We start from the raw sequence: 19,001 nt of genomic DNA, 5'->3' as shown, positions 1-19,001 counted from the left end.
GATGCTGCCAAAATTAAAGGCAGGAGGAGAAGAGGATGACGGAGGATGAAATGGTTGGATGGCATCACCAACTCAATGGACATGAGTTTGAGTAAGCTCCAGAAGTTGGCGATGAACAGGGAAGCCTGGCATGCTGCAGTCCATGAGGTCGCAAAGAGTCAGGTACGACTGTGACTGAACTGAACTTGAAGATATAAAGGTAGAAAAATTATAGCAACAAGAGAAACAAAGCAGGAATGGAAATATTGTTATTGAACAAACTAAGATTCAAGTCAGAAAGTATTAAATGAATGAGAAAGAACATAAACTCAAAAGCTTTTGCATGGCAAAGGAAGCAATAAACAAAATGAAGGACAACCCACAGATTGGGAGAAAATATTTGCAAATGATGTGACCGACAAGGGATTAGTCTCCAAAATTTACAAACAACTCATGATGCTTAACAGCATTAAAGCAAACAATCCAATCAAAAAATGGGCAGAAGAACTAAATAAACCTTTCTCCAGGGAATACATACAGGTGGCTAAGAGGCACATGAGAAGATATTCAACATCACTGATTATTAGAGGAATGCAAATAAAAACTTCAATGACTTATCACCTCGTACCAGTCAGAATGACTATCATTGAAAATCCACAAACAATAAATGCTGAAGACAGTGTGGAGAGAAGGGAACCCTCTTCACTGTTGGTGGAAATGTAAATTGTTACAGCCACTATGGAGAACAGTATGGAGATTCCCTAAAAAACTAAGAATAGAGCTACATATTACTGTGCAATCCCACTCCTGAGCATATATGTGGACAAAAACATGATCCAAAAGGATACATGTATCCCATTGTTCATTGCAGCACTGTTTACAACAGCCAAGACGGAAGCAAGCTAAATGTCCGTTGACAGAGGAATGAATAAAGAAGATATGCTACATATATACAGTGGAATATCACTCAGCCATTAAAATGAATAAAATAATGCCATTTGTAGCAAGATGGATGGACCTAGAGATTGTCATACTGAGTGAAGTAGGTCAGACAGAGAAGGAAAAACATCATATGGCATCCTTGATGTGTGGACTCTCAAATGAATAAATGGACTTACAAAAAAATTTTAAAAAGAAGTTTTGGATTATTCTAGTTCTGAGAAAAATGTTCTGGGCATTTTGACAAGGATTGCATTAAATTTATAGATTGCTTTGGGTGGTATGGACATTTTAATATTCTTACAACCCATGAAAAGAGAAAATATTTCCACTTGTTTGTATTGTCCTCAGTTTCCTTCGTCAGTATCTTAATTGTTTTCAGGGCATACGTCTTTCAACCTCCTTGGTTAAACTTATTTATAGATATTTTATTCTTTTTGATACAGTTGTAGAAGAGATTGTTTTCTTGAATTCTCTTTCTGGTGGTTCATTATTAGTATAAAGAAGTAACATATTTCTGTGTATTAATCGTGTATCCTGCAACTTCACTGAATTCATTTATTAGTTCTAATAGTTTTTTTTTTTTTTTGTCTGCTTATGTAGATTTTAGAGTGGAAACTTTATATATATGCTATCATGTCATCTCTAGTTTTATTTTGATCTGAGTTTTTTACCTATATCCTTTTCCTCTCACTGAAGATCTCCTTTCAGCCTTTCTTGAAGTACAAGTTTGCTGACAATGAATTCCCTCAGCTCTCAGTTTGTCTGAAAAAGTCTTTATGTTCCTTAACTTTTGCAGGATAATATCACTGGATATAAAATTTTCAGTTTGTGATTTTTTTCCTTTGAGCCCACAAATACTTCACTTCTTACTGGCATGGTTCTAATAAGATGTCTATGATAATCTTATGCTTTTTTCTCAATAGGTAACATTTTTTCCAAGATTTTCTTTTTCTTTGGTTTTCTCCAGGTTGAATGTGATATTTCTTTTCTTTCTCTCTTTATTGAAGTACAGTTGATTTGTAACATTGCTCTACAGAAAGTGATTTTCCATTTTATATATATACATATTCTCTTAAGTACTCATTTTCATTATGGTTTTCACAGAGTTATGTATATAGTTCCCAGTGCTGTACGGTAGGGAGCCTGATTATCCATTCCATATATACTAGTTTGCGTCTGCTAATCCCAAACACCCAATGATCCCTTCCCTGCTCTCCTCCCCATTGGCAAGCACGTGTCTGTTCTCTGTGTCTGTGAGCCTGTTCTGTTTTGCAGGCAGGTTCATTTGTGTCGTATTTTAGATTCCGTATCTGAGTGATAGGGTACAGTTCTTATTTGTAGTGTTTTTGTTTTGTTTTTGTTTTATCCTGCTTGGTGGTGGTAAGTTTCTGGATCTGTGATTAATTTTGTAAAGTCCTTGACCATCATTACTTCAAATAATTCTTCTGCTTTTTTCTCTCCTTTTCCATCTAGTATTCTAATTGTGCATACGTTGCACCTTTAGAAATTGTTCCACAGATTTTGGATTTTCTATTTTTTTTAAATTCCCTGTGACAATTCTAACATCTCTGTTATATCTGAGTCTAGTTCTAGGATTTCCTTTGTCTCTTCAGCATGAACTTTTTCTTGCCTTTTGGCATCTCTTAAAACTTTTTGTTGAAACACAGACATATTGTACTGAGTAATAAGAACTGAGATTTAGTGTGAGATTTTATTTTAGTTTGGCTAGAAGCTGAGCTCTGTTTTATGTCGGCTATAGTAGGTACTAGAGGCTTCAGATTCCTACTCATATTTCTTTAGTGTCCTTTTTTAATTCTCCTTGCTTGATTTGGGCTTCTCTATATGCTTCTCTTCAGAGAGTCTGAATCTTGCAGCTGTTTTTGTTTTTAAATGCAGATTTTTAACAGGAGTGCATTTCTGTCATAATATTTTCATTCTCTCCTATTTTGTCAAGAGTTACCTTTTATACTCTTATCTAATTTAAAAGCTAGATCTTTGCCTCAACATTCTGTCAAGCCCAGGATGCACTGTTCGTAAATGAGCTTTAGGAGCATGGTGGACCCTCTTCCCCAGCACCCTCAGGACTGCCCACTGCACCCCCTGCAGGCCATGTAAGATGAGCCCAAGGTTTAATAGTGCTGAGATTTTATTTATTCTGTTTTATTTTTAAATTTTTATTTATGTTAAAATTTTATTTTATATGCAATATAGTTGATTTACAATATTGTGTTAGCTTCGAGTGTAAAGTAGAGTGATTCATTTATACATATATCCATTCTTTTTCAAATTCTTTTCCCATATAGGTTACTATATTGTGTCTGGCTCTCTGTGCTATATAATAGGTCCTTGTTGATTATCTATTTTATATATAGTAGTGTTTATTTGTTACTCTCAAACTCCTAATTTCTCCCTCCCACATTTCCCCTTTGATAGCCATGTTTCTTTTTGACATCTGTGAGTCTGTTTCTGTTTTGTAAACAAGTGAATTTGAATCACTTTTTTAGAGTCCACATATGCATGGTATTATATGATATTTGTCTTTGATATACTTCACTAAGTATGATGATCTCTGTGTCCATCCATGTGGCTGTAAATGGCATTATTCCATTCTTTTTTATAGCTGAGTAATACTTCATTGTATGTGAACTAGATCTCTATCCATTCCTCCGTTGATGGGCTTTTAGGCTTGCTTCCATCTCTTGGCTGTTGTAAATAGTGCTGCAATGAACATTGGGATACTTGTGTCTTTTCCCACTATGGTTTTCTCCAGATACATGCCCAGGAGCGAGATTGCTGGATTATATGTTAGTTCTATTTTTAGTTTTTTAAGGAACCTCCATGCTGTTCTCCATTATGATTGCACCAATTTATATTTCCACCAAGAGTGAGGAGGGTTCTGCTTTCTCCACATTCTCTCCAGCATTTATTGTTTATAGATTTTTTGATGATGACTATTCTGACAAATGTGAGATGATACTTCACTGTAGTTTTGATTTGCATTTCTCTAATAATTAGCCGGGCTTCCCTGGTGGCTCAGTGGTAAAGAATCCACCTGCCAATGCAGGAGATGTGAGTTCAATCCCTGAGTCAGGAATATGCCCTGGAGAAAGAAATGGCAACCCGCTTCAGTATGCTTGCCTGGAAAATCCCACGGACAGAGGAGCCTACAGTCCATGGGGTCCAAAAGAGTTGGTCATGACTAAATAACAACAACAGTAAATAGCCATGTTGAGCATCTTTTCATGTGCTTTTTGACCATCTAGATATATCTTCTTTGAAGAAATGTTTATTTAGATCTTCTGCCCATTTTTTGATTGGGTTGTTTGTTTTGTTGATTTAGAGCTGCATGAGCTGGGTCCATATTGGGAAATTAATCCCTTGTCAGTTATTTTGTTTTCAAATCTTTTCTCCCATTCTGTGGGTTGTCTTTTCATTTCATTTATGTGAAAGGCTTTGCTGTGAAAAAGCCTTTAACTTTAATTAGGTCTCATTTTTTTTACTTTTGGTTTTATTTTCATTACTCTTAGGTGTGTGTGTATGCTCAGTCACTCAATCATGATTGACTCTGTGTGACCCCATGCATTGTAACCTGCCAGGCTCCTCTGTCCATGGAATTTTCCAGGCAAGAATACCAGGGCATCTTCCCAAAATGCATGGCTCCTCTTAGGAGGTGGATGCAAAAAGATACTGCTGTGATTTATATCAAAGAGTGTTCTGCCTACATTTTCTTCTAAGAGTTTTATAATATCCAGCCTTACATTTAGGTCTTTAATCCATTTTGAGTTTATTTTAGTATATGGTGATAGAGAATGTTCTAAGTTCATTCTTTTACATGTAGCTGTTCACTTTTCCCAGTACCACTTACGGTATATTCTTGGCTCCTTTGTCATAGATTAATTGACTATAGGTGCATAGTTTATTTCTGGGTTTTCTATCCTATTCCTTTAATCTATATTTATCTTTTTGTGCCAGTACCATATGTTTTGATAACTGTAGTTTTGTAGTATCATCCTAAGTCAAGGAGCCTGATGCCTCCAACTCTAATTTCTTTCTCAGGATTACTTTGGCTATTCAGAGCCCTTTATGTTTCCATACAAATTTTTTGTTTTCACTTCAGTTCAGTCACTCAGTGGTGTCCGACTCTTTGCAACCCCATGAACCACAGCACGCCAGGCCTCCCTGTCCATCACCAACTCCTGGAGTCTACCCAAACCATGTCCATTGAGTCAGTGATGCCATCCAACCATCTCATCCTCTGGAGTCCCCTTCTCCTCCTGCCCTCAATCTTTCCCAGCATCAGGGTCTTTTCCAGTGAGTCAGCTCTTCACATCAGGTAGCCAAAGTATTGGAGTTTCAGCTTCAACATCAGTCCTTCCAGTGAACACCCAGGACTGATCTCCTTTAGGATGGACTGGTTGGATCTCATTGCAGTCCAAGGGACTCTCAAGAGTCTTCTCCAACACCACAGTTCAAAAGCATCAATTCTTTGACACTCAGCTTTCGTTATAGTTCAACTCTCACATCCATACATGACCACTGGAAAAACCATAGCCTTGACTAGACAGACCTTTGTTGACAAAGTAATATCTCTGCTTTTTAATATGTTGTCTAGGTTGGTCATAACTTCCCTTCCAAGGAGTAAGAGTCTTTTAATTTCATGGCTGCAGTCACCATCTGCAGTGATTTTGGAGCCCAAAAAAATAAAGTCACCCACTATTTCCACTATTTCCCCATTTGCCATGAAGTGATGGGGCTGGATGCCATGATCTTAGTTTGCTGAATGTTGAGCTTTAAGTCAACTTTTTCATTCTCTCCTCTTTCACTTTCGTCAAGAGGCTCTTTAGTTCTTCTTCACTTTCTGCCATAAGGGTGGTGGTGTCATCTGCATATCTGAGGTTATTGTTATTTCTCCTGGCAATCTTGATTCCAGCTTGTGTTCATCCAGCCCAGCGTTTCTTATGATGTACTCTGCATAGAAGTTAAATAAGCAGGGTGACAATATACAGCCTTGACGTACTCCCTTTTCCTATTTGGAACCAGTCTGTTGTTCCACGTCCAGTTCTAACTGTTGCTTCCTGACCTGCATACAGGTTGCTCAAGAGGCAGGTCAGATGGTCTGGTATTCTCATCTCTTTCAGAATTTTACACAGTTTATTGTGATCCATACACAGTCAAAGTTTTGTGAAAAATGCCATTGGTAATTTGATAGTACTTGCATTGAATCTATAGATTGCCTTGGGTAGAATACTCATTTTGACAATATTGATTCTTCCAGTAAACAATATATCTTTCCATCTGTTTGTGTCATCCTCAGTTTCTTTCATCAGTGTCTTATAGGTTTCAGAGTACAGGTCTTTTGCCTCTTAGGTAGGTTTATTCCTAGGTATTTTATTCTTTTTGATTCACTGGTAAATGGGATTGTTTCTTTAATTTCTCTTTCTAATCTTTCATTGTTAGTAGTTTTGGGTATTAATTTGATCTATACTCCACTGTCCTTATGCTGCAGGCCATTTACTCTGGCGATTAATGAGGGAGGGAAGTGTTCTCAATTTTGTGATTATATCTCATTATTTTAGTGGGCCTATATCTCTAGGCTGTGACCTTCACAAATTGTTCTTGTCTTGCATATCTTGCTTTCCCCACTTAGGTGGAATGGGCAGGGCAAAGCAGGCTTGGGTGGGAAGAATGTCCTTCCCTAGCTGGGGTAAGGTGTTAGTAAGCTCTTCCCTCTGAAGAACAGTCCTTTGTATGGAAGATGCTCTGGACATGTTACATAGTGACTACTCTTTTCCCTCTTCCTGAATGAGCAGCAAGGGGATCTTTTTTGGATTTTCACCATGACACCTTATAAGATTCCTGGGTCCTGCTGCTGCTGCTAAGTCACCTCAGTCGTGTCCGACTCTGTGTGACCCCATAGACAAAAGCCCACCAGGCTTCCCCGTCCCTGGGATTCTCCAGGCAAGAACACTGGAGTGGGTTGCCATTGCCTTCTCCAATGCATGAAAGTGAAAAGTGAAAGGGAAGTCGCTCAGTCGTGTCCGACTCTTAGTAACCCCATGGACTGCAGCCCATCAGGCTCCTCGGTCCATGGGATTTTCCAGGCAAGAGTACTGGAGTGGGGTGCCATTGCCTGTGTCCTGGTCACCCTAATATTGCAGCCCTAAGGAGTATCTCACTCTCAGGCTTTTCCACACTTAGCCTCCCTGCAATTCTAGTATCTTCTGTCCAGGTAAGCAAATCTCAGCTGTGACCCTCTGGAGGTATCTGTCTTGCCAGATTTTGAAATTGCAGTTTGCCCTATGACCTCAGTTCTCTGGTCAATAGCGAAAAGTTACTGATTTTCAATTTGTTCAGCTTGTTCTTGTTATACAAACAGGAATGAGAACTTCTAGGCTCTTTATGTCAGAGATGAAACCGGATGTATTCTCTGTATATAATTTCAGTTCGTTCAAATTTGCGAGGTTTGTTCTTCAACACAGAATCAGAATATAGTCTATCCTGGCGAATGTCCCATGGGCTTCTGGGAGAAAAAGGAAGTATGTTTGTTACTATTGGGTGGAGTGTTTTGTATATGTTAGTTAGATTCTTTGGTACATTGAGTTATTCAGTTCTACTGTACCTATGCTGAGAGGCTAGTAGTTTGGTTACTGAGAGTAAAAACGTTGAAGTTCCCACTCTTATTGTGAGTTTATCTGTTTCTCCTTTCAGTGCTATTATTTTTTAACAGCTTTATTGAGATAGTTTACATATCATACAATTCACCCACTTGAAGTGTACAATTCAGCAGTTTTTACTATAGTCACAGGTATGTTCAGTCAATACCACAGACAATCTTGGAACATTTTTCTCACTCTAAAAGACACTTTGTACTCTTTAGCTGTCATTTCTCTATTTCCCCATACCCAGCCCTAAGCAACTAATTGCTTTTCTTTCTATATAAATGGATGGATTTCTGTGTCCCAGTCTTTTGGATAGGGAGAACAGGCTTCTCTTGGAGGTTTGGGGGATTTGGTTTTTTTGTTTGTTTTGTTTTTTGCTCCTGCTTGTTGGTGGTTCTGGGTTGGAAGCGTCTAGAGTCCTGTCTGAGGTATGTGGGAGGCAGTAAGGAAGCCGAGGGAATTCACCATTGCTGTGCTGCTTCTCAAGCCCTAGGGTCCTAGGCTGTCTATCTTCATTCTGTCTTTCAGAGTCTTCCAATGCTTGCTTGTTGTGTTATTTTAATTATAAGAGAAAGGACCTGGGAGCAATGGGGCTATTCCATCTTGGCACAACCAATAGCTCCCACCAAAATGTATTTTGCCTCCAAAATCCAAAGGAACCCACAAGTATGTATCTGTTTCTTCATAGTGAGCAGTTCTGGATGTAACTCTTCTTTCCATTTGAAACTTTACCAATGTGGCAGATACCTGAACTTTTGCAGGCCTTCTCTGTCACCTCTAGTAAGCATGAGTTGTATTAAGTATCAAGTGTGTTTGCTATTTCCAATTTGATTTCCCCTCATCAATACATATTTTAATGTTTCAGTGAAGGGACTGCTTTCCTGACCCTCCCAGAGATTTCCAGGTAATGACTGAGCAGGTTACACTTCATTGGATCCACTATGACATCCCCATTTCTCTAAGCCTTTGTTCTTCTTCCTCTGGACTATACAGTGAAAGTTCCAACATCTCTTTCTCACCGACTGTAGGCCTCTACTGGGTCAAGACTTCTATTAACTATTATAGGTACTCAAATGAACACATTAAATCCTAAGGCCTATGTGAAACACCCTCCTTGGCCTGATCTAGTCTTAGACTTATTCTCACTAGCTAATGTACTTAGACTCCATAGTTCTTCAAATTCCTGCAAATAAAATTTGGCAAGATTCCTTCATGTATGTAATCTCTCCCAGGAGCAGCTCTTGCAATTAACTCTGAATCATGCTGGGATTTTACTTTCTCTATGGCCCTAGAGGCAGGGAGTATTGTTCATGTGGGTCCTAAGAAGAGAAATTTCCTTTTTAGGTAACCACACCAGATGAAGTCAGTGAAATCTTTTTATTCAAGTGACTGCTTGTTTTCTTAGAAGGCAAGAAAGGCTGTTTCTAATGTGAAGAAATGTTTAGAGATATTAGAGGTTTAAGGTTCTTATCCTCCTGTCTACACAAAGGTTTCCATCTCAAGTCTCAAGTCCTCACCCTTTCCCAGCCAGAACCTTTATCTTAGCATAAGAGACTTAGCATAAATATACCTGTAACTGGCATGTGGTTTTGCAGCTTGTACACTCAGACCTCAGGCATGTCGCTCACACAGCTTCATAAAATAAGAATTCCTCTAAGGCCACCATATAGAAACTTTCTGATTCTCTACCTATGCCTTGAATTGAGAGTTTAAGTCACTAAGTTTATCTATTTTTTTTTGAGGGGGCTTGGGATTTGGGGGGATCTCTTCAGCAGTCAGAAGACTCCATCTCCTTCCACAGTCTTTGAATTAATCATGATGCCACAGCAATCAAGTACCACCACACTTGATCTCCCAGCACCTTATCCTCCACTGGCAGTCTGAGTGACCATTCAAGTCATCGTGATACCACAGCTTCAAGTGATCAGTGATATCCCGTTGTTTCCCTAGCAAGGAGGTCATTCATGTCCTCACCAACCCAACCCCAGAATCCCACTCTGATGGACTGTTCCTTAGGCCACTCACTCTAACACACACTAAATCAGCCATGGTACTGGCTGGAAAGCACACATAAGCTGGAATGTTGAAGAGGAATTAATGGTGAGGGACTACTTATAGGAGTTCAGGCAGGATTCAGAGCACCCACAGGGATGAGAAAGTACCTGGGAACTCACAGCAGTAGGAAGGTTTACTGTTCTTAATCTTTTGGCTTAAAGAACAAAGGAAGATCTGGAGGCTGTGGAGAACTAGAGCCATCAGGAGGGGCCTGCCCGTAAAAGCTCCGGTCAGAGAGGTAGAGGCAGAGTGAGGGGAAACAGTCAACTGTTCCGTAAAAGCAGGGGAAAAAACTGGCAAAAGTTGTCAGAACTGAATTTTTCAGAACTCTGGAAATTAACAAAAAGCTTACAGCAATCTGGAGTGCACTTATTCAAGAAAAGTGGCTGGATCTCAGAAAGAACAGAGATCTTTGTGATGTTGTAACTTACAGTCCCATCTTCTAGTCTTAACCTTGAAAACTAAGGATCTGAAATCACAGTTAAAACCAGCAAGCTGGCAGCAATTGGAAAAGTGTGGGAGGAAGTAGGAGCATCTTCAAAGGGTGGTTCACTAAGAAACCCTGCTTGCAAGCCTGTCTTTTTATTTCTTCCATCAGAGTTCACCAGTGCAAAAAACCTCTTCCCTGAGGATATTTGTCAAAAATTGTCAAAACAATTACAAGCAATTGCTTAACTTCACAGATGTCTGAGGCAGTGAATAACTGTTGGGCCAAATAATAGACTAAGCAGCCAAAGATGGAGAAGCTCTATACGGGCAGCAAAAACAAGACCGGCAGTTGACTGTGGCTCAGACCATGAACTCCTTAATGCAAAATTCAGACTTAAATTGAAGAAAGTGGGGAAAACCACTAGACCATCCAAGTATGACCTAAATCAAATCCCTTATAATTATACAGGGGAAGTGACAAATAGATTCAAGGGATTAGATCTGATACACAGAGTACCTGAAGAACTATAGAGAGAGGTTCACATTGTACAGAAGGCAGTGATCAAAACCGTCCCCAAGAAAAGGAAATGCAAAAAGGCAAAATGGTTGTCTGAGGAGACCTTACAAATAGCTGACAAATGAAGTGAAACAAAAGGCAAAGGAGAAAAGGAAGAATACATCCATCTGAATGCAGAGTTCCAAAGAATAGCAAGGAGAGATAAGAAAGCCTTCCTTTGTGATCAACGCAAAGAAATGGAGGAAAGCAATAGAATGGGAAAGACTAGAGATCTCTTCAAGAAAATTAGAGATACCAAGGAAACCTTTCATGCAAAAATGGGCACAATAAAGGACAGAAACGGTACGGACCTAACAAAAAGAAGGTATTAAGAAGAGGTGGCAAGAATATACAGAAGAACTACTCAAAAAAGATCTTAATGACCTAGATAACCATGATGGCGTGATCACTCACCTAGAGCCAGTCGTCCTGGAATGTGAAGTCAAGTGGGCCTTAGGAAGCGTCACTATGAACAAAGCTAGTGGAGGTGATGGAATTTGCACCTGAGCTATTTCAAGTCCTAAAAAATGATGCTGTTAAAGTGCTGCCTTCAAATCTGTATTCAGGTCAAGAAGCAACAGTTAGAACCAAACATGGAACAACAGACTGGTTCCAAATGGGGAAAGAAGTACATCAAGGCTGCATACAAGAAGTATGCAAGGCTGCATACATTTAACTTGTATGCAGAGTCCATTGTGAAAAATGCTGGGCTGGATGAAGCACTGGCTGGAGTCAAGATTGCCAGGAGAAATATCAATAACCTCATATATGCAGATGATACAACCCTTATGGAAGAAAGTGAAGAGGAATTAAAGAGCCTCTTGATGAAAGTGAAAGAGGAGAGTGAAAAAGCTGGCTTAAAACTCAACATTCAAAAAACAAACATCATGACATCTGGTCCCATCACTTCATGGCAAATAGATGGGGAAACAATGGAAACAGTGACAGACTTTATTTTCTTGGGCTCCAAAATCACTGCAGATGGTGACTGCAGCTGTGAAATTAGACGACGCTTGCTCCTTGGAAGAAAAGCTATGACCAACCTAGACAGCATATTAAAAAACAGAGATATTACTTTCCCAACAAAGGTCCTTATAGTCAAAGCTATAGTTTTTCAGTAATCATGTATGGATGAGTTGGACCATGAAGAAAGCTGAGCACTAAAGAATTGATGCTTTTGAACTATAGTGTTGGAGAAGACTCTTGAGAGTCCCTTGGACTGCAAGGAGTTCAAACCAATCCTAAAGGAAATCAGTCCTGAATATTCATTGGAAGGACTGATGCTGAAGCTCAGTGCTTTGGCCACCTGATGTGAAGAACTGACTCATTGGAAAAAGACCCTGATGCTGGGAAAGACTGAAGGCAGGAGAAGAAGAGGATGACAGAGGATGAGATGGTTGGATGGCATCATCGACTCAATGGACATGCATTTGAGCAAGCTCTGGGAGTTGGTGATGGACAGGGAAGCCTGGTGTGCTGCAGTCCATGGGGTCACAAAGAGTTGGAGGAGTTGGACACAACTGAGCAACTGAACTGAACTGAACTGAAGGCTGGAAGGGAAGATAGGAGAATGAGGTTTCTGCAGGGGCTTCAAAAAACACTGACATATTTCTGGGAGTATTTAAGGTCGTGTGCATGGATAAGAATGTGGGCATGTTCAAAAGAAGGCCCAAGAAGGCCCTGAGCTTTCACTTCTGCTGGCAGGAAGTGAGACTCTGTGCAAGCAGAATGTGAAGGCTAGGGCAGAGTTGTCAGCTGCCTGGTTGGGTGCTGAAAAGTGTGACTGGAGCCCAGTGAGAACTAAAGCCATATAGGAAGGTCCATCCAGGGGAGGTGTATGCTCATATCAGCCAAACCTAGCTGGTTGGGGAATCCAGGACTAGTACAAAAATCTAAGACAGGAGAACCCATAATGGCAAAGCTTCTTTTGGAGGATTGTGGTGATCCAGAGAAAATTAAAGCCCATAGAGAAACAAAACGATTTATCAGTGGTTGCCAGAGACTTGGCAGGGAGTTTGGGGGATGGTGCTTTGCTGCAAGTGGACACAAGGAACATTTAGAAAGATGAGAAATAGTTTATATGTTGATTGTGGTGTTAAATACTTGTACATATTTCAAAACTCATTCAACTGTACACTTAAAATGGATGAATTTTATTCTGTGTTTGTATGTACCTATACCTGTATTAACTCGACTTTTTCTTAAAAAGAAGAAAGAAAAGTTCAGCTTTTCTCTCTTCCGGTGGCTGTGCCATCAGCAGCTTTGGAGGTAGGGTCTATAGAGGACCTTCTCGGACTACATGTGTGTGTGCTAAGTCACTTCAGCCCAACTCTGCAATTCTTATGGACTGTAACCCACCAGGCTCCTTTGTCCATGGGATTCTCCAGGCAAAAATACTGGAGTGGGTTGCCATGCCCTCTTCCAGGGGATCTTCCTGACCCAGAGATTGAACCCACACCTCTTACGTCTCCTGCATTGGCAGGTCGGTTGTTTACCACTGGTGCCACCACAGAGAAAGGCAAAGACTGGGTTGAGGAGTGGGAAAAGAGAAAACAGCCAGCACAGGAATCCTGTGGAATCAACAGTAGATTATTCTCTCCTCACCAGAGAATAGCACTTCTGGTGGGAAAACAAGGCATCCAGCCACTGGAGCTGCCCAGACTGGCTCACGACTCACTGCAGGCAGATGGCAAGTGGAGTTTGAGACGGGATTCCTCTGCTTGTGGGAGAAGACCCTCAAACTCCGGGATTCAGATTCTGAAATTACTTCTATAAGCAATCTATGGGAATACATTTGTAGGATAAATCCCTTAAAATTGTGTTTTTTAAACTCTTTGGGGGGGGGGGTGTGTGTGTGTATGTATATATATGTTCTATTTAAATTGGTGACATTTTCAATTACATGATTTTTATAATATATTTCAAATTCTCTCATTGCACTGGGTCTAGTAAGTAGAATTCAGACCATAACATGGAAGAAGCTTATTTTTCCTTAGCTGCTAACATAGGGGGCTTCCCAGGTGGCACTATGGTGAAGAACCTGCCTGCCACTGCAGGACACATAAGAGACTCGGATTTGACCCCTGGGTTGGGAAGATCCCCTGGAGGAGGGCAGGTCAACCCACTCCAGCTAACATGGAGGTGTTGTCTGAAAGCTGCTAATAAAATGAGCATACGCATACCTCACCTGATTCCAGTGCTCAGTTTTAAAAGGAATTTGCATTTCTGTTGTGTGTTCTGTTGACCATACCTAATTCTTTATTTTAACCAAGAAAAAGACTGTCTCTAATGGAAGGAATCCTGAGGCTTTCCTCTTGAACTGTGTTCATCTCCCCCTCTTTCCCCAGGAGGACAACTGTGAGTTTTGTGGCTTACTGCTGCTCCACCCAATGTCTGCAGACTTTTGACCTACTGAGTTGATAAACACTCAAGAGCCTCAGGAGTGGTGCCAGCTTGACACTGCAGTTGCCTGCATATCGCACACTGTGCGGCAAAGCGGTGGAGAGTCCAGCCAGACCCAGCAGCCCTTGCGTCCTGCCACACTCAGAGACTGCAGGACTCTGGAGACGTCACGATCGAGCTTCAGAACTGAAATGCCTTCACCCTTCCCCCAAGTTGGAATATATCCTCCTCCAAATTAAGAACCCTTGGTCTTCTGTGTTTTTCTTTTTATGTGAGTGTGTCTCATATGCAGACTATTTAGTTTGATATGCCTCCCCAAATCTAATTTAGAGCAAGTTTCAGCTCCCTGAAGAACTATAACTTGATAATATAACCAAATTAACTTTTAAACATATATACCTTCAGTGGTACTTGTAATCTTCTCCTCTGTCTTTCTTTCCCCAGTGAATTATTCCCCAGAGGTTACTCTCCATGTTTTTAACAAATTTCAGCCAACCCTATGACCTCAATAGTATTGAATCGTTGGCAGAGGGGTGGGGGTGGGGGTTGGGGGTGAGGGGAGGAGAGAGAGGGTGCCTGAGTTGGCTCCAAGTTGGACTCTAGCAGGGGCTTCACAAGGGTCCTAGCACACACCCTTTGGAAAGTTACAACCTTGTTTATAAAGTTTTGCCACCTATTTTGTGAGGGTTTTAAAAATAAAACTAGACTATAAATGAAATAGACACTTTTGAAAGACTACAAAAAATAATTTTTGAATTTTTTTATTCCCTCATAAGATTATTTTTTATTTGAGAAGAGTTTGAAGAATATTTGAGGCTTTAAAAGAATCTGATTCTTTTCTTTCTGGATTTAAACATTTTCTGGCTACTGAGAAAGGGAGAAGAGAACACATCAAAATATGACCTCTGGTGTTTCTTGTTAGATGGATTATGGTTAAACTTATACTGACTTTGAAATATCTTTGTTACATATGATAAACAAGTCTCAGCTACTTCTCCTACTAGTTTTTAGCAAGGTGATTCTAAGTACAGTCTGTGCACATTTATTTAAATACCTGCAGCATTAGATAATCTTCATTTTGACCCTAGATTTCTTTAGTACTTGACACACTGTTGTCCAGATAACACTGAGAAAACACAGGAAACGCAGGTCCAAATTCAGCCTTGGACTTTTGCAAAAAGGCCATAAATGGAAAGTGTGAGATTGTACTCTGACATAAGATAATGCTCTTAGTGGAGGACTCACATATTTGCTCTTCCTTTGAAAGGATGGCATTTTAATGTTGCTTTGCTGCCAGATATTCATCTGGTTGCTGTGAACTGAATCTTTTTTTACATTTTTAAAAAGTTTAATTGTACATAGTTTTCTCTAAAGGCAGGACTAAAAGGGAGTACACCAAGAAGGTTTACTTGGTAGGAAAATTATTTTCCAAAAATTTCATATTTGTCAAAAATTTGGTTTATGGAATTTTATTAGCTGCCCTAAATCTGTAATGCTAGGCTCTAACAGTGCTAAAAAATCCTACATAGTTACTGACGAATGTGTGATCTTTTCACAGTCACACCACCTGCTGCCCGGAAGGCAGACTATACACATAGAATGGTGAAGGCAGAACATTATCAACTGTATTTCCACTGTTCTTACTTCCTCTTGTCCCTTTCATAACTTGGCCTCTTCAGCCTTAATCTTTCAAAGGCTTATAGTATAATAGGAACTGAAGATCTATATCAAATGTAACACTTCTTTCATCTTTTGGAATAATTGAAGTTTTAGTGTAACCCCTCCATGTATATAAATTGGGAGGTGAAAATGTGGCATGAAATTTCACAAATGTGGTTCAGGCCTAAGAGGCTGCTACCTATCATTTAAGTGACATTAATATGTTTCAACATCTTTCTACTTCTCCCTCTACGATCATATGTCTTAAAATGGAATTGTGAAATTTGATAACCTAATATTCAGGATTCTATTGAAACAAGGATATGTAATACTTTTAACTTGTTTGAGATTTTACAAAGACAGCTACAATCCAAGCAGCCTCTGTACGAATAATGTAAGTTGAAGTCCAGCAGTGGGCTGGGCAGACAACATTTGGATAGTCTCAGCCTTAATCCTGAGACCAGAACCCAATTTGATGCAGAACCCAATTTAATTGATGAGAAATGGAACTTATAATTTGACTTCTTTGTGGTGTTCATTCTTTGGTGTCATTCTTAACCTTTTAATACTATAAAGGAGTGTTGTAGACTGGAGAAGATTTGCCTACATTCTAAATATTTAATTGTGTCCAGAGCTTTGCAGAAAATTCTGAAGTTATTATATATGTGTTTTCCTGAGCAATGATTATCTTAGGTAGAGAAATACTTCATGCAATTATAATAATGCCCCAAAAGTTAATTATTTGGAAAATATAGCCTGTTCAGGTAAGTTTACATCAGTAATCTGATATGTGGATATTGGTAAATTTTAAAATCCAGGATACCCTTTTGGGCATAGACCTTCTTAAGATAGAGTTCAAAGAGGGTCCATTTAAACTGGATTACTGTATCAATGTTCTTCGAAATGCCAAGTTATTATTATACCAAAATCCTCAATTACATAACATCGCATAGATCAATGAAATGTTGCATTTTTGATGAATAAAATACATATTTTGAGCACACTTTAGTAGTTTTAAAACTGACCGATACACAGCAGAGCCCTGGCTAGTGGAGGATATGTTCTGATTAATAGAAGGATGAACTCCTTTGTAATCTGACCCTCCTTTTCTGGAAAAGCATGGTCTACATTAAATATCTTTTGGTCAACGTACTCAACACTCATTAAAACCTTTCACACTCTGGCTTGTCTTCCTAGTTTAATGTACATCTCTCTTTTCTTCCACATTTAATTCCACAAATTAAAATGTTCACAATTTAAGTAAAAATACTTCAATACCAGTTGGCTTACGAGGCTTTACACATAGTTTTCTCTAAAATACATACATATTTTGTAATCTCTTTCAAAGCCACTTTTAGAAATTATTAATAGTAAAATTAGGTTTCTGTTTCCTGTGTTGAAAAATCAGACATGTTCATCTTTACTGTAAAAGGCTTAAACATGATACACTGCTTCAGGAGAAATCAAAACATTTTTATTCAGATGATTTACGATCATGGATTCTTAACTGGGCCAACACTAATGCAACCTGATGTAATTCAATGTTGAGATGTAAATTCATTTCATAGACTCATAATCTTATTTAAAAATCAGGAGTCTTGTTTTAAAATGTATCCTTACATAACCCTGGACAATTTATTATGCTCTTACTATTTTTGCAGTTTTCATCAACTCTTGCTTATACTCCTGATGAGGGTCTTCTACATTTATCCATGAAAATTAAGTGAATATCTTGCCTTCTGTTAAACTGAGGGAATTTTTATGAAGTCTGTATTCTCGAAAATAACTACATGGCTATCTAAAACTCATTCAATTCTCACTATCCCTACCCAGGAAGTACCTCCCTGTGCTAGTAGCTGATAGATCTGAAAGTGATGCAAGTGTCTCCAGGAAAGGGATTGATCATAGCTGAGTGCCTATTATCTTTGGTCAGGAAAAGAGACTGCTTCACAGTCTAGGATATTCTCTTTGATGCGTGACTATATGGTTCACAGAGACCGAAAAGTACTGACATCCCAGTGTGGTAGCTGGACAGAAGGTGGAGCATTTGGAAGTCATTTCTGTATGTAATTAAGAGACTTGCAAGGTTTGGCCAGGTTTCCCCCAGACCCCCTGCCTCCAATTCACCTTATGGCAGAGTGTGGATTATCCTTGCTACCTGTCAGGTTTTGCTTCTCATAGAAATTTTGAGACTAGAGTACACCAAGATTCCTTCCTTCCTTCGTTTTTATATTGTGAAAAAATTTTCCAATATTGTGAGTCTGCCGAATGAAACATTTTGACACTGCTCATTTATAGTGTGGATATTTTCTACAATTCATATTATATCCACTTTGGTCATTCTCACAGATACTGCTGTTTATAGAATAGTTGAGCTTTAACCATGTCAATGCCCAGAAATGTCAATGGTGATGACTTTATTGTTTTAACCAGATTCACTTTGTTAAGAAAAATAAAGACATTAAATACTTAAAGCCAGCCAAAATGATGGAATAAGTACCTCTGGAAATTCTCTCTTCCATAAAGACAAGGAAAAAATGTGCAAAAAAAATCAGAGTCAACTTTTTTCAGAACTCTGGAAATTAATCTTGCAGTATCCCAAGAAATATTTATGCAAGAGAAATAGCTGAATCTCAGTAAGAACTGTAAGTTTTACGGTATTTTAACTAGTCTTATTTCCATCCCCCCTGCCCACTTCTAGTTCTGCTTATCCTTGAAGACCAACAGTTCACAATCATGGTAGAAGCAGCAGCATAGAAGCCACTGGAAGAATGGGGTTGGAGCTCTTTCAATGCCTCATTCCCAGAGAATTGTCTGGTGGTTTCCTGGAAGACCTCACTTGTGAGACTGTCTTTATTTTCTCTGATCAGAGTTTGCCACCAATGCTTTTCCAAGTATTATATGAGAAAAAATCAGAGGCATTTGTGGCTGCCTGAAGTGATAACCATTGGAGCAAACCACAGGCTAACCATAAACTAAAAAGGAAAAGTTGAGTAATGAGAGGCTTCAAAAAGCTCTGCCATTCCTGGGAATTTAGATGAGCTTGTACACACATAGACCAAGGACTTTGCACAAGCCAAGGATTGTTACTTCTGCTCAGGAAAGACCTGGAGACATCCTAACTCTCACCTTAGGTTGATCTTGGTGAACTGCTCAAGCAGAAAGTGAAGATGAAGGCAGAGTTGTCAACCTCCTGGCTGGGTTTGGGTGTTGGAGGATGTCCCAACACACACACAAAGCTGTCAGCAAAGACTGGGAGAGTTATTGGTTTCAGGTGCTTATGGAAGTACTGTCTAATCATTGGGTGACTAAGAAACTAC

The 19,001-nt window shown here is 39.4% G+C and overlaps 1 protein-coding gene across 6 annotated transcripts in view; it reads left to right on the top strand.

The window, feature by feature from the left end:
• Positions 1–14,439, top strand: part of LRRC28 (leucine rich repeat containing 28) — a 194,033-nt gene extending 179,594 nt beyond the window's left edge. For all 6 annotated transcript variants that reach the window (XR_011461553.1, XM_070357922.1, XM_070357920.1 and 3 more), the window contains one exon: positions 13,968–14,439. Coding sequence is in view for 5 of the 6 variants with exons in the window: in XM_070357922.1 (XP_070214023.1) it covers positions 13,968–14,040 (73 nt within the window). In the remaining variant the exon portion in view is untranslated. The remainder of the gene's footprint in view (positions 1–13,967) is intronic.
• Positions 14,440–19,001: the final 4,562 nt, after the last annotated feature.

Source organism: Bos mutus, chromosome 21 (assembly GCF_027580195.1).
Source record: "Bos mutus isolate GX-2022 chromosome 21, NWIPB_WYAK_1.1, whole genome shotgun sequence".
NCBI lineage: Eukaryota > Metazoa > Chordata > Mammalia > Artiodactyla > Bovidae > Bos > Bos mutus.
The sequence above is the reverse complement of the archived record's forward strand: the minus strand, read 5'-3'. Positions and strand labels throughout refer to the sequence as shown.